Genomic DNA, 25,843 nt, shown 5'->3' on the forward strand with positions numbered 1-25,843 from the left:
ACATTCTGTAGGCTGTCAGTTTACTCTGTTAATAGTTTATTTTGCTATACTCTTTTGTTTATTTTGTTATTTTGCTCTTTAGTTTAATAAGGTCACACTTGTCAATTTTTGTTTTGTTGAACTTGCTTTGGGGAACTTCGTCATAAATCATTTCCCAAGGACAATGTCTAGAATGGTGTTTCCTACGTTTTCTTCTAGGATTTTTATAGTTTGAGGTCTTACACGTCAGTCTTTAATCCATCTTGAGTTAATTTTTGTATATGGTGAAAGGGAGGGGTCCGATTTCATTCTTCTACATATGGCTAGTCAGTTATCACAGCACCATTTATTGAATAGGGAATTATTTCCTCATTGCTCATAAAACTGATTTTTCTTTACTGATCTTAGTTTGTTGGTTTTGTTTATTCTGTGATCTTTCTAAACTCACTTATAAGTTTTAGGAGTATTTTAGCATGTGTCATAACATTTTCTCCACTGACAAATCATATCGTCATCAAAAAAACAAAAAATATATATCTTCCTTTTCAATCTGGATACTTTTTCGTTTCTTTTTCTTGTCTTACTGTACTGGCAATGTTGAATAGAAATGATGAGAGCAGATGTTCCTGAAGGTAGGAGAAAGGAATTCAGTCTTTCTCCATTGAGTATAATTTTAGCTTTAGGGATTTGGCATATGCCCTTTATGGTTGAGGAAATCTTTTCTACTCCTAGTTTACTAAGAGTAATTTTTATTAGAAATGGATGTTGAATTTTGTTAAATGCATTCTTTGTATCTATTAAGATAATTATATGGGGGTTTATATATTTACGCTGTAAATTTTGTTTTGGTCTTAATATAGTGAATCACAATTTTTGATTTTCAAATGTTAAACCAAACATGGATTCCTGGCATAAATGCCACTTGGTTACAACCTGTCATCCACTTTATATGTTGTTGGATCTGATTTGCTAAAATTTTAAGAATTTCTGTATCTATGCTCATGAGGGATACTGATCTGTGGTTTTCTGTTTCTGTAATTTTGTCATCGTTTCGTTTTGGTATCAGGGCCATGCTTGCTTCACAAAATTAAATGGAGGGCATTCAATATCCCTCTGTTTTTTGAAGAAGTTTATGCAAGACTGACACTGTCACTTGCAAAAATGTTTCATAGAATTCATCAGTAAACTCTTCTGGAACAGGAATTCTTAGTTGGAAGGGTTGATAATTCAACTTCCTTAGCATATATAGGGCTATTTACATTTTGCTTCCTTCATTCTACACGCATTCTCACTCACACATTACATTTGTTTTTGTTTTTGGTAATGTATATTTCTTAAGGAATTTGTCCATTTCCCCTAAGCTGTCAAATTTATTGTTATAAAGTAATTTATGATAGTCCCTTATTGATCTTTTAATGATTGTAGGGTCATTTCTGATATGGGTAATCTGTGTTTTCTATTTTCTTATCATCTTTTGTGCCATCAATTACCAACTTTTGACTGTGTTTTCTATTTTTCTCTAGTTAATATATTGCTACTTTTGTCTTTATTATTTCCTTCATTACCTTAAATTTAATTTGCTTGTCCTTTTCTAGCTTCTTAAGTGAGAAACGTAGGTCGCCAATGTTAAAACTTTCTTCTTTTCTAACATAGACATTTAAATCTATTTCCCACGTATGCCCTGCTTTAATCCCATTCCAAAATTTTCAGTTTTCAACAATATGTAACTAAAATCATTTTCTAATTTTCCTTGATTTCTTCCTTGGTCCAGCAGTTATTTAGAACAGTGCTTTCTAAATTCCAAATAGAAGGAATTTTCTACAAATATTATTATTATTTATTTCTTACTCATTCCATTGTGATAAGAGAATATACTGATATTTTTAATCTTTTGGTATTTAGAGGGTCTCATTTTGTGACCTATCTCATAGTCTACACTGGTGAAAATTCCATGGCTCTTGAAAAAAATTATATTCTGTAGCTGTTTGATATAGGGCTCTTTATATGTCAGTAAAGCCTAAGTTGTTAAGAGTGGAACAACTGAAATAGGAGTGTTAGAATCACAACCATGATTGTGGATTTGTCTATTTCTCCCTTTAATTCTGTCAGTTTTGGCTTCATGTATTTTGAATTTCTGTTATTACACTTGAAACAGCGCTTTGTGTTAAATAAATAGAGGAAAAAAGATACAATCTTCTTATATTTACCCATATTTACACCATTTCTATTACTTTCCATTCCCTCCTATAAATTCACATATCCATCTAGTGAGATTTCCCCTTAGCCTGAAGAAATTTCTTTATATTTATTTTAATGCAAGCCTCTTCATGAATAATTCCCTATTTTTATTATGAGAAAATGTCTTAAATTTGCCTTTATTTTTGAAGTATATTTTCATTGTATATAATAATTGTGCTTGCAAATTTTTTACCTCTCCAACGATGTTCTCACATTGCCGTACCTTATCCAATCTTTTTGATGAGAAGTCTGTCATCATTCAGATAATTGTTCCACTATACACAGTGTAAATTTTTCTCTAGCTTCTTTCAAGATTTTCTTTCAATCTCTATTTTTTCAGTAGTTTCATTATGATGGGCCTAGGTATAGTTTTCTTCATTTTTATTTTGCTTGAGGTTTGCTGGACTTCTTATATCTTTAAATTTATATTTTTCACCAAGTGTGGAGAATTCTTGTCATTCTTAGTGTCCCATAATTTATTTTTCTTTTTGCTTTCCTGTTCTTTCTCTCCTGTCCTAGAGGACTCCATTTATATTTGTATTAGACCATTTGACACTGTCACAGAGGTCACTGGGGTCCTATTCTGTGTTTTTGGGTTTGTTTTTTTTTTTTCATTTTTTTCTTCAGTGCTCTTCAGATTGAGTTGTTTCTTCTGATTTATCTTTAAGATTACTGACTATTTCTGCTGCCATCTCCATTCTATTGTTAAGCCCATCTGGTGAACTGTTTTTTCTTATATTCTGCTTTACAAATATAAATTTTCCTTTTTAAAATACAGTTTCCATTACTCTGTTGTGATTCCTTATTTGGTCACCCATTATGAGGAGATTTTCCTTTTCTATTTTCTGCTTTAAATCATAGTCTACAAATTCCAACATCTGTGTTAGCTCAGGGTTGTTTTTCATTGATTGGTCTTTTTCTTGAAGTAGATCACTTTTACTTGGTAAGTTTTAATTGCATACTGGACATTGTAGGTAATATGGAGAGATTCTGGATTCTCTTAACTTCCTCTGAAGAGTACTGATTAAACTTCTATTTTAAGAAATAGCATAGTTAACTCAGCTGAACTTGAACTTAAAACTCCATACTCCTTTCAATGGACAATGGTTAAATCTATGCTCAGTTATTGCAGACTTCCAGCTGTTCCTTTTTGCTGGGTTGTATGAACCTTCCTTTATAACTACAAACTTCAGGATTCAAGCAAGAATTTGGATGGAATCTATAAGCAATTTTTTGAGCTCTTTCCAATGTGTTTCCCTACATTCCAGTATATCCCCCTTCACTTTCCAGCCATTCTGGCATCCTCAACTCTGTCTGTTGACTCAAGCCAGTAAGACCATGGGTTATTGTCTGGGTTTTAGTCATCCTTTGCCATGCAGACTAAGGGCTATACTCAGGGGAAAAGCCATATAAATGCAAACATGCCCAGTGTATTTCCTTTCTTTCAAGTGCAGAGTCTTCTCCTCTTTTTCCTTTGGTTATTTTCTTGTACTATCAAATAGCTATTACATTTTGTCCAGAGTATTCCATTCTTATCTCAAGAACAGTTAATCTGATAAACATCACTCTACTATTATATGAAGTTAATCCCTCTTGGTATTTTCACCACTACAGAAAGCACCCTTACTGCAAAACGACTCCCATCAAACTAATGTTACTCAAATAAGTGTTCTGCAGAAGACTATCCAATTAATATTAACAGCTGCTCTGTTAGGGGAAAAGTCTATATAACATGGTCAAATGGGGCTTGGAAATGTAGCATTACAAAACAAACAAATAGGTTTCTTTGCTCCAGAACTTACAAGAATGTCTAATATGCTAACGTACCTTCTATACCTCTAAGTAGATTATGCCCTAGAGATACTGTCCTAAACTGCTTCATATATAATTAGCAACATTAACTCATTCATTAAAAAATATTGAGCCTCAAAGAGTGGAGACTAGAGTATGACCCCATCTCCTAGTATAAGACTATAATTCACTGTGCCTTTTTTATTTTATAATATTAATGTCATTCACTGACTTAAAGTGGTTAGGCTTATGCTATATAATCTTCATCAATACTTACTTGGTAATCATAATATCTGTACAATAGGAGATGCTGATGTGGAAAAGGTAAGATAGAAATAAACATTCAGCTGGGCACGGTGGCTCACACCTGGAATCCCCTGCCAAGGCGGGTAGATCACTTGAAGCCAGGAGATCGAGACCAGACTAGCCAACATGGCGAAACCCCGTCTTCACCAAAAATACAAAAATAAGCCAGGCATGGTGCTGCATGCCTGTGATCCCAGCTACTTGGGAGGCTGAGGCACGAGAACTGCTTGAACCCAGGAGGTGGAGGTTGCAGTGAGCCTTGATTGTGACACTGTACTCCAGCCTGGGTGACAGAGCAAGACCACGTCTCAAAAAAAAAAAAAAAAACAAACAGACGTTCATCTATTATTAACCTGCATAGACTAGATAAAAATACATGAAATTGCCGGGCGCGGTGGCTCAAGCCTGTAATCCCAGCACTTTGGGAGGCCGAGACGGGCGGATCACGAGGTCAGGAGATCGAGACCATCCTGGCTAACTCGGTGAAACCCCGTCTCTACCAAAAAATACAAAAAACTAGCCGGGCGAGGTGGCGGGCGCTTGTAGTCCCAGCTACTCGGGAGGCTGAGGCAGGAGAATGGCGTAAACCCGGGAGGCGGAGCTTGCAGTGAGCTGAGATCCGGCCACTGCACTCCACCCTGGGCGACAAAGCAAGACTCTGTCTCAAAAAAAAAAAAAAAAAAAAAAAAAAAAAAAAAAAAAAATACATGAAATTGCCTGGTATCTGGCAGAGATTAGTAGCTTGATAAATGTTTAGTTTCCTTCTTAAGTGTTTTTCCCCTGTCCTTGCCTATTAAGTAAGTTAGTGCTTTCAATAAGACCAATCAGAGTTTGGCAGATTATAGCTCTCAGGCCAAATGCAGATACTAAAGGACCCCAACACTTACCCAAAGGCAGCCACTGGGCTAGCGTTTCTGCACTATTGTCCCTTCTGTGGTTGCCAGAAATATGTTACTGGAAACGGGTCCTGATCTAGACCCCAAGAGGCTCATGTTCTAAGATCCAAGAGCTAAGAATGTTTTTTGTCACTTTTAAAGGTATATTTATATAAAGGAGTTAAGAATATGTGACAGAAACTGATGTGTCCCATAAATCCTAAAATGTTTGCTATATGGCATTTTACAGAAAATCTTTGCTGACCCTAAGATATAATCTAATCTTTATAAGCTCTCTAAAATAAGCAGTACAATAGGATTCATTTCACTTACTTAAGTACTGAGATAGAAGTCCTGTTTTTTAAAAAATATTTATTAAAAACATTAGTTTACTGGCTTTACTAAATTTTCAAATGCCAATCTCAGACCTCACCTTTTCCCCTTTTATGCCACTGCAGTCACACTTTGATCCTGGAGAACACCCATAGCAAGCCTATGAGGAAGAGAAAGAGGGAAAAAATCATTAAATATGAACCCAAAAATCAGACTCTGACTTACAGCTCAACTGAAATCAACAATCCAAACTTGTAAGATAAATACCAGAAAAATATCTGAAAATATATATCAAATTGTAAATAACAGTTACCTCTCAGGAAGCTTGCACCTTTTATTATATACACTTCTGTCTGAACTTTTCAAAATGAGCAAACATAATTTTTATAATTTTAAAGTGAAAAATATTATTTTACAAGATGTTAAAAATGAGAGATCTCTCAATAAAGGCTAAAGATGGAAAGCGACACCATCTTCTACTTACAACAAAAACCCGAGAGGGGCGGAGCAAGATGGCCGAATAGGAACAGCTCCAGTCTCCAACTTCCAACGTGAGCGACACAGAAGACCGGTGATTTCTGCATTTTCAACTGAGGTACTGGGTCCATCTCACTGGGGAGTGCCAGACGATCGGTGCTGGTCAGCTGCTGCAGCCGACCAGCAAGAGCTGAAGCAGGGTGAGGCATTGCCTCACCTGGGAAGCGCAAGGGGGAAGGGAATCCCTTTTCCTAGCCAGGGGAACTGAGACACACAACACCTGGAAAATCGGGTAACTCCCACCCCAATACTGCGCTTTAAGCAAACAGGCACACCAGGAGATCATATCCCACACCTGGCCGGGAGGGTCCCACACCCACGGAGCCTCCCTCATTGCTAGCACAGCAGTCTGTGATCTACCGGCAAGGCAGCAGCGAGGCTGGGGGAGGGGTGCCCGCCATTGTTGAGGCTTAAGTAGGTAAACAAAGCTTCTGGGAAGCTCGAACTGGGTGGAGCTCACAGCAGCTCAAGGAAACCTGCCTGTCTCTGTAGACTCCGCCTCTGGGGACAGGGCACAGTAAACAATAACAAACACAGCAGAAAGCTCTGCAGACGCAAACGACTCTGTCTGACAGCTTTGAAGAGAGCAGTGGATCTCCCAACACGGAGGTTGAGATCTGAGAAGGGACAGACTCCCTGCTCAAGTGGGTCCCTGACCGCTGAGTAGCCTAACTGGGAGACATCCCCCACTAGGGGCAGTCTGACACCCCACACCTCACAGGGTAGAGTACACCCCTGAGAGGAAGCTTCCAAAGCAAGAATCAGACAGGTACACTCGCTGTTCAGCAATATTCTATCTTCTGCAGCCTCTGCTGCTGATACCCAGGCAAACAGGGTCTGGAGTGGACCTCAAGCAATCTCCAACAGACCTACAGCTGAGGGTCCTGACTGTTAGAAGGAAAACTATCAAACAGGAAGGACATCTACACCAAAACCCCATCAGTACATCACCATCATCAAAGACCAGAGGCAGATAAAACCACAAAGATGGGGAAAAAGCAGGGTAGAAAAGCTGGAAATTCAAAAAATAAGAGTGCATCTCCCCCGGCAAAGGAGCGCAGCTCATCGCCAGCAACGGATCAAAGCTGGACGGAGAATGACTTCGACGAGATGAGAGAAGAAGGCTTCAGTCCATCAAATTTCTCAGAGTTAAAGGAGGAATTACGTACCCAGCGCAAAGAAACTAAAAATCTTGAAAAAAAAGTGGAAGAATTGATGGCTAGAGTAATTAATGCAGAGAAGGTCATGAACAAAATGAAAGAGATGAAAACCATGACACGAGAAATACGTGACAAATGCACAAGCTTCAGTAACCGACTCGATCAACTGGAAGAAAGAATGTCAGCGATTGAGGATCAAATGAATGAAAAGAAGCGAGAAGAGAAACCAAAAGAAAAAAGAAGAAAAAGAAATGAACAAAGCCTGCAAGAAGTATGGGATTATGTAAAAAGACCAAATCTACGTCTGATTGGGGTGCCTGAAAGTGAGGGGGAAAATGGAACCAAGTTGGAAAACACTCTTCAGGATATCATCCAGGAGAACTTGCCCAACCTAGTAGGGCAGGCCAACATTCAAATCCAGGAAATACAGAGAACGCCACAAAGATACTCCTTGAGAAGAGCAACTCCAAGACACATAATTGCCAGATTCACCAAAGTTGAAATGAAGGAAAAAATCTTAAGGGCAGCCAGAGAGAAAGGTCGGGTTACCCACAAAGGGAAGCCCATCAGACTAACAGCAGATCTCTCGGCAGAAACTCTTCAAGCCAGAAGAGAGTGGGGGCCAATATTCAACATTCTTAAAGAAAAGAATTTTAAACCCAGAATTTTATATCCAGCCAAACTAAGTTTCATAAGTGAAGGAGAAATAAAAACCTTTACAGATAAGCAAATGCTTAGAGATTTTGTCACCACTAGGCCTGCCTTACAAGAGACCCTGAAGGAAGCATTAAACATGGAAAGGAACAACCGGTACCAGCCATTGCAAAAACATGCCAAAATGTAAAGACCATCAAGGCTAGGAAGAAACTGCATCAACTAACGAGCAAAATAACCAGTTAATATCATAATTGCAGGATCAAGTTCACACATAACAATCTTAACCTTAAATGTAAATGGACTAAATGCTCCAATTAAAAGACACAGACTGGCAAACTGGATAAAGAGTCAAGACCCATCAGTCTGCTGTATTCAGGAGACCCATCTCACACGCAGACACATACATAGGCTTAAAATAAAGGGATGGAGGAAGATTTACCAAGCAAATGGAGAACAAAAAAAAGCGGGGGTTGCAATACTAGTCTCTGATAAAACAGACTTTAAACCATCAAAGATCAAAAGAGACAAAGAAGGCCATTACATAATGGTAAAGGGATCAATTCAACAGGAAGAGATAACTATCCTAAATATATATGCACCCAATACAGGAGCACCCAGATTCATAAAGCAAGTCCTTAGAGACTTACAAAGAGACTTAGACTCCCATACAATAATAATGGGAGACTTCAACACTCCACTGTCAACATTAGACAGATCAACGAGACAGAAAGTTAACAAGGATATCCAGGAATTGAACTCATCTCTGCAGCAAGCAGACCTAATAGACGTCTATAGAACTCTCCACCCCAAATCAACAGAATATACATTCTTCTCAGCACCACATCGCACTTACTCCAAAATTGACCACGTAATTGGAAGTAAAGCACTCCTCAGCAAATGTACAAGAACAGAAATTATAACAAACTGTCTCTCAGACCACAGTGCAATCAAACTAGAACTCAGGACTAAGAAACTCAATCAAAACCGCTCAACAACATGGAAACTGAACAATCTGCTCCAGAATGACTACTGGGTACATAACGAAATGAAGGCAGAAATAAAGATGTTCTTTGAAACCAATGAGAACAAAGATACAACATACCAGAATCTCTGGGACACATTTAAAGCAGTGTGTAGAGGGAAATTTATAGCACTAAATGCCCACAAGAGAAAGCAGGAAAGTTCTAAAATTGACACTCTAACATCACAATTAAAAGAATTAGAGAAGCAAGAGCAAACACATTCGAAAGCTAGCAGAAGGCAAGAAATAACTAAGATCAGAGCAGAACTGAAGGAGATAGAGACACAAAAAACCCTCCAAAAAATCAATGAATCCAGGAGTTGGTTTTTTGAAAAGATCAACAAAATTGACAGACCACTAGCAAGATTAATAAAGAAGAAAAGAGAGAAGAATCAAATAGACGCAATTAAAAATGATAAAGGGGATATCACCACCGACCCCACAGAAATACAAACTACCATCAGAGAATACTATAAACACCTCTACGCAAATAAACTGGAAAATCTAGAAGAAATGGATAATTTCCTGGACACTTACACTCTTCCAAGACTAAACCAGGAAGAAGTTGAATCCCTGAATAGACCAATAGCAGGCTCTGAAATTGAGGCAATAATTAATAGCCTACCAACCAAAAAAAGTCCAGGACCAGATGGATTCACAGCTGAATTCTACCAGAGGTACAAGGAGGAGTTGGTACCATTCCTTCTGAAACTATTCCAATCAACAGAAAAAGAGGGAATCCTCCCTAACTCATTTTATGAGGCCAACATCATCCTGATACCAAAGCCTGGCAGAGACACAACAAAAAAAGAGAATTTTAGACCAATATCCCTGATGAACATCGATGCAAAAATCCTCAATAAAATACTGGCAAACCGGATTCAGCAACACATCAAAAAGCTTATCCACCATGATCAAGTGGGCTTCATCCCTGGGATGCAAGGCTGGTTCAACATTCGAAAATCAATAAACATAATTCAGCATATAAACAGAACCAAAGACAAGAACCACATGATTATCTCAATAGATGCAGAAAAGGCTTTTGACAAAATTCAACAGCCCTTCATGCTAAAAACGCTCAATAAATTCGGTATTGATGGAACATACCTCAAAATAATAAGAGCTATTTATGACAAACCCACAGCCAATATCATACTGAATGGGCAAAAACTGGAAAAATTCCCTTTGAAAACTGGCACAAGACAGGGATGCCCTCTCTCACCACTCCTATTCAACACAGTGTTGGAAGTTCTGGCTAGGGCAATCAGGCAAGAGAAAGAAATCAAGGGGATTTAGTTAGGAAAAGAAGAAGTCAAATTGTCCCTGTTTGCAGATGACATGATTGTATATTTAGAAAACCCCATTGTCTCAGCCCAAAATCTCCTTAAGCTGATAAGCAACTTCAGCAAAGTCTCAGGATACAAAATTAATGTGCAAAAATCACAAGCATTCTTATACACCAGTAACAGACAAACAGAGACCCAAATCAGGAATGAACTTCCATTCACAATTGCTTCAAAGAGAATAAAATACCTAGGAATCCAACTTACAAGGGATGTAAAGGACCTCTTCAAGGAGAACTACAAACCACTGCTCAGTAAAATAAAAGAGGACACAAACAAATGGAAGAACATACCATGCTCATGGATAGGAAGAATCAATATCGTGAAAATGGCCATACTGCCCAAGGTAATTTATAGATTCAATGCCATCCCCATCAAGCTACCAATGAGCTTCTTCACCGAATTGGAAAAAACTGCTTTAAAGTTCATATGGATCCAAAAAAGAGCCCGCATCTCCAAGACAATCCTAAGTCAAAAGAACAAAGCTGGAGGCATCACGCTCCCTGTCTTCAAACTATACTACAAGGCTACAGTAACCAAAACAGCATGGTACTGGTACCAAAACAGAGATATAGACCAATGGAACAGAACAGAGTCCTCAGAAATAGTACCACACAACTACAGCCATCTGAACTTTGACAAACCTGAGAGAAACAAGAAATGGGGAAAGGATTCCCTATTTAATAAATGGTGCTGGGAAAATTGGCTAGCCATAAGTAGAAAGCTGAAACTGGATCCTTTCCTTACTCCTTATACGAAAATTAATTCAAGATGGATTAGAGACTTAAATGTTAGAACTAATACCATAAAAATCCTAGAGGAAAACCTAGGTAGTACCATTCAGGACATAGGCATGGGCAAAGACTTCATGTCTAAAACACCAAAAGCAACAGCAGCAAAAGCCAAAATTGACAAATGGGATCTCATTAAACTAAAGAGCTTCTGCACAGCAAAAGAAACTACCATCAGAGTGAACAGGCAACCTACAGAATGGGAGAAAATTTTTGCAATCTTCTCATCTGACAAAGGGCTAATATCTAGAACCTACAAAGAACTCAAACAAATTGACAAGAAAAAAACAAACAACCCCATCAAAAAGTGGGCAAAGGATATGAACAGACATTTCTCAAAAGAAGACAGACACATGAAAAAATGCTCATCATCACTGGCCATCAGAGAAATGCAAATCAAAACCACAATGAGATACCATCTCACACCAGTTAGAATGACGATCATTAAAAAGTCAGGAAACAACAGGTGCTGGAGAGGATGTGGAGAAATAGGAACACTTTTACACTGTTGGTGGGATTGTAAACTAGTTCAACCATTATGGAAAACAGTACGGCGATTCCTCAAGGATCTAGAACTAGATGTACCATATGACCCAGCCATCCCATTACTGGGTGTATACCCAAAGGATTATAAATTATGCTGCTATAAAGACACATGCACACGTATGTTTATTGCAGCACTATTCACAATAGCAAAGACTTGGAATCAACCCAAATGTCCATCAGTGACAGACTGGATTAAGAAAATGTGGCACATATACACCATGGAATACTATGCAGCCATAAAAAAGGATGAGTTTGTGTCCTTTGTAGGGACATGGATGCAGCTGGAAACCATCATTCTTAGCAAACTATCACAAGAACAGAAAACCAAACACCGCATGTTCTCACTCATAGGTGGGAACTGAACAATGAGATCACTCGGACTCGGGAAGGGGAACATCACACACCGGGGCCTATCATGGGGAGGGGGGAGGGGGGAGGGATTGCATTGGGAGTTATACCTGATGTAAATGACGAGTTGATGGGTGCAGCACAGCAACATGGCACAAGTATACATATGTAACAAACCTGCATGTTATGCACATGTACCCTACAACTTAAAGTATAATAATAATAATTAAAAAAAAAAAAAACAAAACAAAACAAAAACCCATGCACATATATTCACATATAAAGCACAGACATACATTTCAAAGTTAATTATTCTTACATTAACAGCCATTTGGGGTTATCACTACCCTTTACCTCTTCATTAATGCATGAGTGTTGACAGTATGCACAATCTAAAATATGTTAAAAATGGAAAAGAAATTCATACAACTTCCCTGTAATATGATTTGCCACATGTCCAAACTCTCAGGAACTCTCCTTTTTTTCTTCTAACATTGCTTGTAAGAAATTACCTCTCACTCTATATTAGCAGTGACCTTGGCAACTAGACAACAATGCCTACCACTTCAAGTCACTTGTTTCTCTCCATTCATGAGCAATCATGGAGCATAAAATATATAACACTATCTTTTACCACCTTCCCTCTTTTCTTTGCTCCTACTCCTTCATCACTAATAATAGCTCAGTCTCTAACAGCTTTACCATAAATGCTGCTCCCACAGTCTAGATGTTCTAAATAGGCATTCAATCATATTAGGAATTGAGGTCCTCAAGCCAGAAAAATATCCTCCTCTAAAACAGAAAACTTATGGAGGAAAAGAATACAGTATGTGACTTCTGCCATTCAGAAATATCCTTTACTCTTAGAAAATGAACTGCTTGGAAAAACAAGTTAGTTTAATATACATTTATAGTTTAGTATTTATTTGCAAGGAGGTGGCATTCTTTTCATCAGATAGATATCAGACTGAGTTACTGAAACCTTTATGTGATATAAATACCAAATAATGACCATCAACCTTGAGGGCCTTTGATATAAAATACCTTAGCCTGTTGCTCAACATTTCATGATTTCCTTTACTCTAGTCACTACTGAAGTACCCTCCTCAGCCCTTTTGAAAGTACTGACCTTATCCTTCTGATCAGAACTTCTAACTAACTCAGCTGCAACTAGAAGTCACCTGCATGCGGAAACCTCTTTTCCTGATTATAAGAGCAAACTACAATGGCTTGATGTTGGAGTGATGTCTCACTCACACTACAAGAGGCTGCTCCAGTGAAAGTTGTGCTCCTGACACTTCAAACAGAAAGTCTGTTATGCAGCTATTATTTATTATTCATAGATGTTTGGGGATTATATACTGATTTTAGTATTTTATGCTAACTACACTACAGATTAAATAGGATTATTCAGACTTATTCATCAAACATGAACTGAATATTACTAGAGGCCAGAAAAATTTTTAGGCACTAGACTTCTAAGATGAATAACACACAGCTCCCTCCAATATATGCAACTAATTCAAGAAATATTTATTGATCACCTGTTATGTGACAGCCACTATGTTATGTTAGGTGCAGGTAGAAGTACAAAGTACATTTATTGCTCTCTAGTGGGAAGGATGACCCCATCTACAAAGAGTTATATTACAATGTGCAGGAAACAGAGGTTAATTAAAAATATATAATATTTTTGTGCAAACATAAATTTTAAGTTCCAGACTACGGATTTTATAAAATTTAGAAGATATCATTTCACAAGAAGATACTGATTCACAAGTTCACAAGACAGTAACTGTCAATGGTCATACTCCCTGAATTAGATTGTGCATGTTTTTCAACACTCATGCATTAATGGAGAGGTAAAGAGTAGTGGTAACTCCAAAAGGCTGTTAATGTAAGAATAATTAACATCTGACATTGAAATGCATGTCTGGACTTTGTATGTAAATATATGTGCATGGGTTTTGTTGTTGTGAGTAGAAGGCAGTGTAGCTTTCCATCTTCAGCCTTTATTGAGAGATCTTCCTCGTTTAAATACAAATTAAGCTCCTAAAAATAATGCAAAACAACAGTCTGACAGAATTTCATTGATATGAACAAGATTCTATGTGGCCTTTCTTTATAATTGCACTTTGACTTCTGAATATCCAACAATAACCCCTAACTCCTAATACAATTTATAAACAAGAAAAGTCTTAAATACTCTTGCATGTCATTTTACAAGTAATTTTACGTAATTTTTTGCAATTTTTTATTAATCAACACGTAGCTTTACTTTAGAAAGAACACAGATTTAAACAGTTGGGAATTATAGATAAATGTGTTTAAATGCAATTTAAAATTTTAATTTATATTCTATTTATTCCACCTAAGTTTTGAGAATTATTCTGGTACTCACAGGTTAAAACAAAGCAGGCAATTGTAATACGCACACCAACCACTAGATGCCACTTTCTATACAGTTATAACAGTGGCGCCCACAAGGAGATAGTCCCAGTTTGACATCTGGTTAATGGAACAACTTTTTTTTTTTTTTTTTTTTTTACCAACATCTATTAATATTGATTAGGTGTCTAATAAACACAAACACAATAATAGTTCTATGAGTTGTACAAAAGTAGATGTAGGTGCTGCCTTTAAGGAACTTCCAATCTAGGTTTTTTGTTTTTTGTTTTTTTTAAGTAACTAGGTATTTTATTTTTTAAGTAACTAGGTATTTTCAGGACATATGAAAAGAATATCAAAATACAATGGAATAATGATACAGCAGTATATCACAAGTTTACTTCAGCAGTTGAATCATCTGACCATGGACAAATCATTTCCAAACTCTTGGGCTATTTTCTCATTTGTAAAATGGTATACATAGACAGTATGATCTCCTTAGGTAGCTTCCAGATTTCACTGTCTATGATTCTGTAGGATTTGCCAAGTAAAAATGAGTGTTATAGTCAATAATTGCTATCAAAGTTAAGAAAAATAGTTCCCTTGAGCCTGAAAGTATTGACAAAAGCTCTGTGGAGAAAGTGAATACATGGACTTCAACTTGGAAGGACAGACAGAAAGATACCCAGAGGAAAAATTGCCATGCTAAGCATGATTAAAATATAAAATTGATTGGGGTAAAGAGGTAAAATGAACATTAAGTACCTCTGTCTAAAAGGCTTTCTAAGTTCGTACGAAAAAAACTAGTTCTTCAAAATCACTGAAGATGAAAGAAGCAAGAAAATGATGCAACTATTATATTTTAAATTTTTACTGTGGGAGAAAGTAATAAATGAGTAAGGAAAGTTTTATATTATCACACACTAAAACACATCAGAAAACTGCAATAATTAAAATAGTACGGTATTCAGTTAACAAAACTAGGAAGGCCAGAAACAGATCTGCACACGCATGCGTGCGCACACACACGCACACAACTACTATATGATAAAAGTCGACATGTCAAATAGATGTGAAAACAATGAATTTTTCAACATATGGTGCTAGAATAAATATAAAAAAAAATAAATTTAGATCTCACGCTGCTACAATTAAAACACCAGATGTTAGACTTAAAAAGTACAAATAAAAACAATTTCTGTATGAATTAGGGTCACCTAAAGAACCTCACAAAAATTCACATACCAGCAACCTGTCCTAAAGATTCTTCCAATAAGCCTGAAGTTGAATAGCAGAATCTGAAATTTTAATGAACATCTCTAAGTGATTTTGATTCAGGTGTTCCAAGGAGACACATACGACAAAACAATGGGAGAGAGAAATAAGAAATATTCCAATAATGTGGCTAGTTAGGTATCCAGACTGAAATGCTTACTTTAAAAAAATGCTTGGAAAAAAGTAAAAAAAATTCTTCCTAAAAGCATCAAAGGGAAGCACAATAGGATTTATCAAATCAAAATCTAGGGAAAACAAAAAAATGAATTGACCAATGAAACTACTTTTTCCCGGAGGACATTTGCCAAACTTGGATAATTTTCGGATTTTGTTTTATAATTTCTTTTAGTGTAAGGGTATACCATGCATAAATGTACCTCACAATCCCACACCCTGGGATGTAGAAGAAAAGATATCTTGGTGCTTAGCAGAGAAGTACAGGAAAAAAAATCCTTAAAAACCTCACCACAAACTGGCCAGATTTGCAATCCAAATTAGCATTACCTGAGTGGACTCTGACTGCATTGACCTTCTAGAGGCTGGGCAAAAATACATACAAATTCTACGTAGAAAAAACACGCCTTCATAGTAAACTTCAAATAATTCAAATGCATCATTTTTTAAAGGAAGATGAGATTTCCTAATTAAAAACCATTAAGCATACAAGAAAAAAAATACCATAAGCAAAAACCAAAAGAAACATATGACAACAGAAAGTACTCACTAAATATTTCAGATATTGGAATTATCAAATAAAAAATATATAATAACTATCTTTACAATTATAAAAGAACTTTTCTAACTTAGAAATAATAAAGGGAGCCAGCAATTGTATGAAAATGACATGGTTTAATTGAAATAAAATATACATTCTAGAAGTAAAAGCCATAGTAATTGAAATTTAAAACTCAAAGGATGGCCTTCACAACAGACTACATAGAGCTGAAGACAGAATAAAGTTAAAATACTTAGTAAAGCTAAAAAGAAATTATATATAATGTGGCATAGAGATAAAACATGAAAACTGAAATAATCATTAACAGACATGGAAGAAAGAGCGAGAAAGGATAACATAAAGGAAACTGAGATTCTAGAAGAGGTGAGAGAGGGAATAAAGACAATACTAAAGAGACAATGGCTAAGATTCCTCAAGAAAAATCTACACATATTTGTGATTCAAGAAACCAAACAAATCCAATGGCATAAAAATAAAACCTGAAACTAGGTGCAGCAGAACATAACTGCATAACATAAAAGTAAAGGAAAGGCCTTAAAAGTATCAAAAAAGACAAGACAGACTGCCTTCAAGAGAGTGAAAATTAATTTACAGATTAGATCTCAGAAGCAATAATCAAAGCCAGAACACCACGAAATGACATATTTAATATGCTAAGAACCCAGTTCTCTTCATCCTCCCCATCCCTGCCACTTACCCTTCCCGGTCTCTGTTCTTTCTTTCCACTCTCTACTTCCATGTGGTCAACTTTTTTAGTTCCCACATACAAGTAAGAACATGCAGTATTTGTCTATCTGTGACTGGCTTATTTCACTTAAGAGAATGACATTGAGTTCCATCCATGTTGCTGCAAATGACATGATTTCACTAGTTTTTATGGCTAAGTAGTATTCCATTCTGTATATGTACCACATTTTCTTTATCCATTCACCTGTTGATAAACACTTAGGTTAATTGTATATTTTTGTGATTATGAATACTGCTGCAGTAAAGAGGCAAGTGTAGGTATCTCTTTGATATATTGATTTCTTTACCTTTGGATAGATACCCAGTAGTGGAATTGCTGGGTTGTATGGTGATTCTATGTTTAGTGTATTTTTTTTTTCTTTCTTTCTCTTTCTCTCTTTTTTTTTAATCTCCATACAGTTTTCTGGTGGCTATACTAGATTATGTTCACAACAGCATATAAGAGTTCCTTTTTCTTTTTATCCTTGCCAACGTCTGTTGTTTTTGTCTTTTTATTAATAGCCATTTTGAATGGTTAAGATGATATCTCATTGTGGTTTTCATTTGCATTTCTCTGATGATTAGCAATGTTGAGCATTTTACATATACCATTTGTATGTCTTATTTTGAGAAAAGTCTGTTCAGGTCCTTTGCCTACTTTAAATGGGATTAATTGGAGTTTTGTTTTGTTTTTTTCCTGTTGAGTTGAGTTCCTTTTATATTCTCAATATTAATCCCCGTCAGATAAATACTTTGCAAAAATTTTCTCCCATTCAACAAGTTGCTTATTCCCTCTGTTGATTGTTTCATTTGCTGTTCAGAAGCTTTTTATTTAATATAGCCCCATTTGTCTATTTTTGCTTTTGTTGCCTGTGCTTTTGAGGTCTTAGTCAAATTATTTGCCTAGACCAATGTCCAGGAGAGTTTTCTCCTGGATTTTCTTCTAGTAGTTTTATACTTTCAGGTCTTATATTTACATAAAATGTTTGCTTGTTGAATTGCTTAAGTTCCTTGTAGATTCTGGACATTAGAACTTTGTTGGATGCACAGTTCACAAACCATTATGTAGGTTGTCTGTTTACTCTGTTGATAGTTTCTTTTCCTGTGCAAAAGAAGATTTAAGTCTAATCTAGCCTGAGTTAATTTTTGTATATGGTGAGAAACACGGGTCCAGTTTCATTCTTCTACATGTGGCTATCCAATTTTCACAGCACCATTTATTGAAGAGGATTATCTTTCCCCAGTGTAAGCTCTTGTCAGCTTTGTTGAAGATCAATTGGCTATGAAGATGTGGCTTTATTTCTGGGTTCTCTATTCTGTTCCATTGGTCTATGTTTTCATAACAATATAATGCAGTTTGAGTTACTACAGCCGTGTAATACATTTTGAAGTCAGGAAATGTGATGCCTCCAGCTTTGTGTTTAGGTCAGTGTTGCATTGGCTATTCAGGCTCTTTTTTGGTTTCATATACATTTTAGGATGTTTTTTTCCTAATTCTGTGAAAAAATGGCATTGGCATTTTGATAGAGATTATGTTGAATGTACAGATTCCTTTGGGCGATATGATCATTTTAACAATATTAATTCTTCTGATCCATGAGTATAAAATATTTTTCCATTTGTTTGTGTCATCTGCATTTCTTTCATCAGTGTTTTGTAGGTTTCCTTGTAGAATCTATCCTCCTTGGTTCAATTTATTCCTATGTATTTTACTTATTTTACCTAATGTAAATGGAATTGCCTTCTTTATTTCTTTCCTGGTTAGATCATTATTGGTGTATAGAAAGGCTACTGATTTTTGTACATTGATTTTGTATCCTACAACTTCACTGAATTCATTCTTTAAGTTTCTCTAGATAGATATATCAGTAAAGAGGGGCAATTTGACTTCTTCTTTTCCCATTTGGATGCCTTTTTTATTTTTCACTTGCTTGATTGCTCTTACTAGGACCTCCAGTACTATGTCGAATAGGAGTGGTGAAAGTGAGCATCCTTGTCTTGTTCTAGCTTTTAGAGGAAAGGATTTCATCTTTTCTTCATTGAATATGATGTTTGCAGTGGATTTGACGTATATGGACTTTATTATGTTAAGTTATATTCCTTCTATGCCTAGTTTGTTGAGAGTTTCAATCATGAAGGAATGTTAAATTTTATCAAATGCCTTTTCTGCATCTATTGAGATGATCATACTATTCTTTCATTCCATTGATGTAATGTATCACATTTATTGATTTGCAAAGGTTGTGCCTTCCTTGCCATAAATCCCAATGGACCATGTGTATAATATTTTTGAGGTACTGTTGAATTTGATTTGCTAGTATTTTTTTAATTGTTGTTCAATCTATCTTCACCAGGGATATTTGCCAGCAGTTTCCTTTTTTGGTTGAGTTCTTGTCTGATTTTCATATCAGGGTGATGCTGGCCTCGTGGAATGAATTAAGGAGAATTTCCTACCCTTGGATTTTCTGGAATAGCCTCAGCAGGATTGGTATTAATTCTGTATTGTATGATTGTTAGAATTTGGCTGTGTATCCATCTGGTGCTAGGCTTTTCTTCGTAGGGAGAATTTTGATTACTGATTCAATCTCACTACTCATTATTGGTCTGTTCAGGTTTTCTATTTCTTCCTGATTCAATCTTGGTAAGTAGTATGTTTCCAGGAATTTATCCATTACTTCTAGGATTTCCAGTGTGTCAGCATATAGTTGTCCATAATAATCTCTGATGATCTTGTGTATTTTTGTGATGTCAGTTGTAATGTCTTTTTTTCATTTCTGATTTTATTTGGGTCTTTTCTTGGTTAGACTAGCTAGCAGTTTACAAATTTTGTGTATCTTTTCAAAGAAGCAGCTTTACATTTTATTGATCCCTTATGTTTGTTTTTATAGTCTGTTTAGTTCTGCTCTGATCTTTGCTAGTTTTTTTCTTCTGCTAATTTTCGATTTGGTTTGTTCTTGCTTTTCTAGTTCCTTGAGGTGTATTGCTAGATTGTTAAATTTTTATTTTTCTACGTTTTTAATGTAGGCATTTACTGCTATAAACTTCTCTTATCGCACTATTTTTGCTGAATATGTGTGCTATGTTTACATTTTCACTTCAATACATTTTTAAATTTCCATCATAATTTCTTCATTGACCCAGTGGTCATTCAGGAGCATGTTATTTAATTTCCATGTATTTTCAGAGTTTCCAATCTTCATCTTTTTATTGATTTCTAGTTTTATTCCAAAGTGGTCTAAAAAGAAAACTGATATTATTTTTAAAAATTTTTTGATACTTATATTGTGGTCTAACACATGATCTATCCTGGGGAATGGTCCATGTGCTGATGAAAAGGATGTATATCCTTCAGTTGTTAGGTAGAATGTTTTGTAAATATCTGTTAGGTTTATTGGGTCTAAAGCCCTGTTTATATCCAATGTTTCTTTGTTGATTTTCTATCTAGATGATCTGTCTAAATACTGAGAGTGGAATGTTGAAACCCCCACTTTGATTATATTGTCATCTATTTCTCTCTTTAGAATATCTGCTTTATGAATCTGGATGCTACAGTATGGAGTACATATATATTTGAAGCTGCTGTATATTCTTGCTGGATTGTTCCATTTATCATTATATAATGACCTTCTTTGTCATTTTTATTTTCAACTGTTCTTGACTTAAATTCTCTTTTATCTGATATAGGTATAGCTATTCCTGCTCACTACTGTTTCCCATTTGTATGGAATATCTTCTTCCATCCCTTAACTTTCAGTCTATATGTGACTTTACTGTTAGGGTGAGTTTCTTATATGTAGCATAAAGTTGCATCATGTTTTTTAAAAAATTCATTCAGCCATTTAATATATTTTAAGTGGAAAATACAATCCATTTACATTCAAGGTTATTATTAATATGTGAAGCTCTGTTTCCGTAATTTTGTTAATGATTTTCTGGTTGTTTTATATATTCTTTTTTTTTTTTTTTTTGAGACAGAGTCTCGCTCTGTCGCCCGGGCTGGAGTGCAGTGGCCGGATCTCAGCTCACTGCAACCTCCGCCTCCCAGGTTTAGGCCATTCTCCTGTCTCAGCCTCCCGAGTAACTGGAACTACAGGCGCCCGCCACCTCGCCAAGCTAGTTTTTTTTGTATTTTTTAGTAGAGACGGGGTTTCACCGTGTTAGCCAGGATGGTCTCGATCTCCTGACCTCGTGATCCGCCCGTCTCGGCCTCTCAAAGTGCTGGGATTACAGGCTTGAGCCACCACGCCTGGCCTGTTTTATATATTCTTTATTTCTTTTTCTCTTTTTAGTTGTTTTTGAGGTTTGGTAGATTGCTATAGTGTTACCACTTGAGTCCTTTCTTTTCCTTCTTTGATTGACTGGTTTACCTGTGAGTTTTATACTTTCATGTTCTTTCATGATCTTAAATATTGTCCTTTTGCTTCCAAGTTTAGGACTCACTTGAGCATTTCTTATAGGGTCAGTCTAGTCATAAACAATTCCCTCAGCATTTGCTTATCTGTGAAAGGTTTTTCATTTCTTCTTCATTGATGAAGGATAATTTTGAGGGATATAGTACTCTTGGCTGGCAATATTTTTCTTTCAGCATTTTGAATATATTTATCCCCATTCTCTTCTGGCCTATAAGGTTTCTGCTGAGCAATCCACTGTTAGTTTGATAGGGTTTCATTTAGAAGTAACTAGACACTTTTCTCTTACTGTTTTCAGGATTTGCTCTTTATATTTGACTTTAGACATTCTGACTATAATGTGCCATGGAGAAGATTTCTTTGCATTATATCTTCCTAAGGATCACTGAGCCTCCTGTATCTGATTGTGTAAATCTCTCAATAGACTTCGGAAGTTGTCACCTATTATTTAAATAGGTTTTCTAATCCTTTCTTTGTCTCTTTATCCTTGGGGTTAACAATAATTTTTTAAGATTTGATCAATTTATGTTGTCCCGAATGACACAAAGCTTTGCTCATTCTTTTTAAAATTCTTCTTTCTTTATTTCTACCTGACTGGTTTATTTAAAAAGAACTGACTTCAAGTTTTGAGATTCTTTATTCCACCTAATCTAGCCTATTCTTGAAGCTTTCAAATGCATTTTGTATTTCTATCAATGAGTTATTCAGTTCCAGAATTTCTATTTGGTTCTTTTTAAAAATACTTATCTCTTTAGTAATATTGTTCATTCTTATCCTTAGCTGTGTTTTTATTTCCTTGTATTGTTTTTCGGAATTATCTTATATCTCACCCAGCTTCTTTAATTTCAGTATTTTGAATTCTTTCTCTGGATTTCAAAAGTGTCCTTTTGATTAAGATCTATTGTTGTAGAATTATTGTGTTCCTTTGCAAGTGTTATATTTCCTTGCTTTTTCATATTTCTTGTGTCCTTGTGTTGGTAACTGTGCATCTAGTGTAACAGTTATTTCTTCCTATTTTTGAATTTACTTTCATAGGGAAGGATATTTTTCTGAAGATGTATCTAAGATGTTGGCTATGTATGGTACTTCAACTTTGATTCTATTCACAGTACTGTAGTCTCTGATTTCTTTGGCTGTAAACAGCATTAGTGGTGTTTATGGTTTCTTTGGTGTGTTAGGGTATGGTTATTAGTGAAGGCTGTGGTGAAGTTGTGCTGGAGACTGGAATAACAGGTGAGCTAGTCTTAAAGATGCGGTGGTGGCAGCAGTGGACTGAGCATGCATATCTTTGTACCCCAGAGCATTTTACACTGGCACTGGTGTTGGCTGTTGTCAGTGGGCCTATTCCTAGGCCTCCAGGGGTCTTGCTTGGATGCTGATAATGCCAGCAGTGGACCAGGTGGGTGAGCAGGTTCTTCAGTCCCTGGGCTGCTGGCGTGGTGCGGGTGATGGCAGTAGCAGTGGATGGACAATTGTCTGGGTCCTGAGCAGTGTGCACTGATGTTGATAGTAGCTGCAATGGGCTGGGTAGGCCAGTGTCCAGGCCCATATGTGGTGCTTGCAGGCAGGTACCAGCTGAAGTGGTAGTGATTGGGAGTTTAGGCCCAACCTCAGGCCCCCAGGAGGACTGGGGCCCACGGTGGTGGATTGGGTTAGACAATCCCCACGACCTCAGGCTATGTGTTCTCTCTCAGAGCAGAAGCTCAGTTCTGCAGCTTGTGCTCAGGACCCCAATGGTGAGTGCAGGCACCAGCTCTGTTAGGTGGGGGTAGGGTAATCTTCAGTATCCAGGTGGAGTGTTCAGGAGAGGGGTGGTAGCAGCCATGCTGAGACTCTGCCACTGGAAAGAGTGGGGCTGTCCTTGGTGGTCTCAGTTTGGGCTGGTGGGTAGGTGACATGCATCCCGTTCATACTGTGGCATTTAAAATATAGAATTAAAAGAAATACACACTGGTAATACGATATAAGTGAGATAGGGTGAAAGAAGTTAAAGCATTCTTAAGGTCTTTGTAACTGTGTAGAAAACTGGTAAGGATATTGATTACTTTGGACTTTGATACATATACAACCTAGATATTTTCATTTCTAGAGTAAACCTTTAAAAAAGATAAATAAGGTGTTAATCCCAAAGTAATTGAGGGGCGCAATACTTAATACATCCAAAAGAAGATGAAAGAGAGGTAGACAGAGAAAGTGATACCTTAAAATGCAGGACAAATAAAACAAATACATCAGTAATTACATCAAGCGTAATTAAGTGTAAATTGACACAACATGAGACAAATTTGGAATAAGGTACATTATAAAAAACAACTAGCACAGACTCTTCAAAAAGTCAATGCCAGCTGGGTGTGGTGACTCATTCCTGTAATCCCGGCACTTTGGGAAGCCAAGGTGGGAGGACCACTTGAGCCTGGGAGTTCACATCCAGCCTGGGACACAAGACAAGACCCCATCTCCACAAAAAAATTAAACATTAACCAGGCATGGTGACATCCACCTGTAGTCTTAGCTACATGGGAGACTGAGGAGGGAGGATCACTTGAGCCTATGAGATTAAGGCTGCAGTGAGCCATGATTGTTCCACCGCACTCCAGTATGTGCAACAGAGCAAGACCCTGTCAAAAAAAAGAAGAAGAAGAAGAAAGGCAAGGAAAGGAAAAGAAGAAGAAGGAGGAGGAGGAGGAGGAGGAAGAGGAGGTGGAGAAGGAAGAAGGAAGGAAGGAAGGAAGGAAGGAAGGAAGGAAGGGAAAGAAAGAGAAGAAAGAGGGAGGGAGGGGGAGAGAGAGAGAGAGAGAGAAAGAAAGAAAGAAAGAAAGAAGACAAAGAAGAGAAAGAAGAGAAAGAAGAGGAAGAAAAGAAAGAAAGAGAAAGAAAGAGGAAAAGGAAAGGGAAAAAGTCAATGCCATGCCATGGGAGAGATGACTTTGTGAATGGCAGTGTGAGGACCTCTGTGGACCATCTCCCTAGCAAAACAATGATATGTGGTGAAATTTATTTTTTAAAAACTCAAGTATCTGAATATTGTCCTAAGAACATACAGCCAATGAAGAAACATTCAACAATATGTGTTAAATCTTGATATGTACAACAGGTATCTATGGCATCATGACCTGCTCCTTCCTTCTCCACCTCCCTTGCTCAGCTTCACAAAAGCCTTACCCAAGGTAGGTGCATCCATAAACCAGGGCTCCTTCTCCTCCCAGCTCCCAGTTAAGCACTACAGTATCTCACAGGAAGGAACAGGTCATCAGCATTTCTGATCTCCCCCTACCCTGGGTTTCCTGTTATAGAAGCTCTGTTCCAAGTGAGAGTAGCTGAGAGTTCTCAGGCTCTTGTCCTCCACACAGCCCTAACTCATAAGACAAAAGATCTACTCCAGCTAGGCGCGGCAGCCCAAGAGTATTTGATCTGATTGCCCTCACTCTATCTTGCTCATAAAACAGAAGATGATGCTGAAAGAGGCAAGCCAGGAAGATCAAAGGTTAGTCTTCCTGATTAGTGGCCTGCTAATAAAGCAGGGGTGTTACTCCAAAAGAAGGGGAACACTGTTGCCGCTACCGGCTCTGAAACAATGTCAGCAATTTTGTCTAGAGTAAGAGAAGACAGTAAGAATACAGAGCTCTATAAATCTTAATTAAACTCTCATAGGTTATAATTTATGTGGTAAGCAACCCTTAAGAAAAACAAATAAAAAACACATTAAATAAAATCATTAAAGAAACTGCAATATTAAACTAGAAAATATCCACTTAATAAAAAAAAGAAGGCAGTAAAGGAGGAACAGAAGAACAACAACAAAAAACCATGAGATACATAGAAAACAAAAAGTGAAATTATGGACAAAAATCCAACTATATCAATAATAACATTGAACGTGCATGGATTAAACAAGCCAAACAAAAGTCAAAGATTGTCAGACTTCGTAAAAAAATCAAGATCCAATGGCAGCTACCGAACACATTATATTAAAACATACAAAAAGGTTGAAACTACAAGGATTGAAAAATAGTCATGCTAACAGCAACCTTAGGGAAGCTAGAGTAGATGTACTAATAACTGACAAAATATATTCTAAAACAAAAAAAATTCTAGATAGAGAGGGGCATTTTATAATGATAAAAATGTCAATTCTACAGGAAGCCATATCAATTATAAACACAAATACATTTAACAACAGAACACGAAGATATATGAAACAAAAACTGGCTGAACTGAAGTAAGAAATAGACAATTCAAAAATAGTTGGGGACTTCAACACTTCACTTTTAATAATGAGTGGAACAGTGAGAGAGAAGATCAACAAGGAAATAGAGGGCTTGAACAACACTATAAACCAACTGCACCTAAGACACACCTATTCAACACTCTTCCCAATAACAGT

General features: G+C 36.7%; 1 protein-coding gene across 6 annotated transcripts in view; it reads right to left on the reverse strand.

Moving 5' to 3' along the window:
- COL4A5 (collagen type IV alpha 5 chain) overlaps positions 1–25,843 on the reverse strand; it is a 280,778-nt gene that overhangs the window by 162,382 nt on the left and 92,553 nt on the right. For all 6 annotated transcript variants that reach the window (XR_012091918.1, XM_073013468.1, XM_007992530.3 and 3 more), the window contains exon 3: positions 5,623–5,682. Coding sequence is in view for 5 of the 6 variants with exons in the window: in XM_073013468.1 (XP_072869569.1) it covers positions 5,623–5,682 (60 nt within the window). In the remaining variant the exon portion in view is untranslated. The remainder of the gene's footprint in view (positions 1–5,622; positions 5,683–25,843) is intronic.

Source organism: Chlorocebus sabaeus, chromosome X (genome assembly GCF_047675955.1).
Source record: "Chlorocebus sabaeus isolate Y175 chromosome X, mChlSab1.0.hap1, whole genome shotgun sequence".
Taxonomy (NCBI): Eukaryota; Metazoa; Chordata; class Mammalia; order Primates; family Cercopithecidae; genus Chlorocebus; species Chlorocebus sabaeus.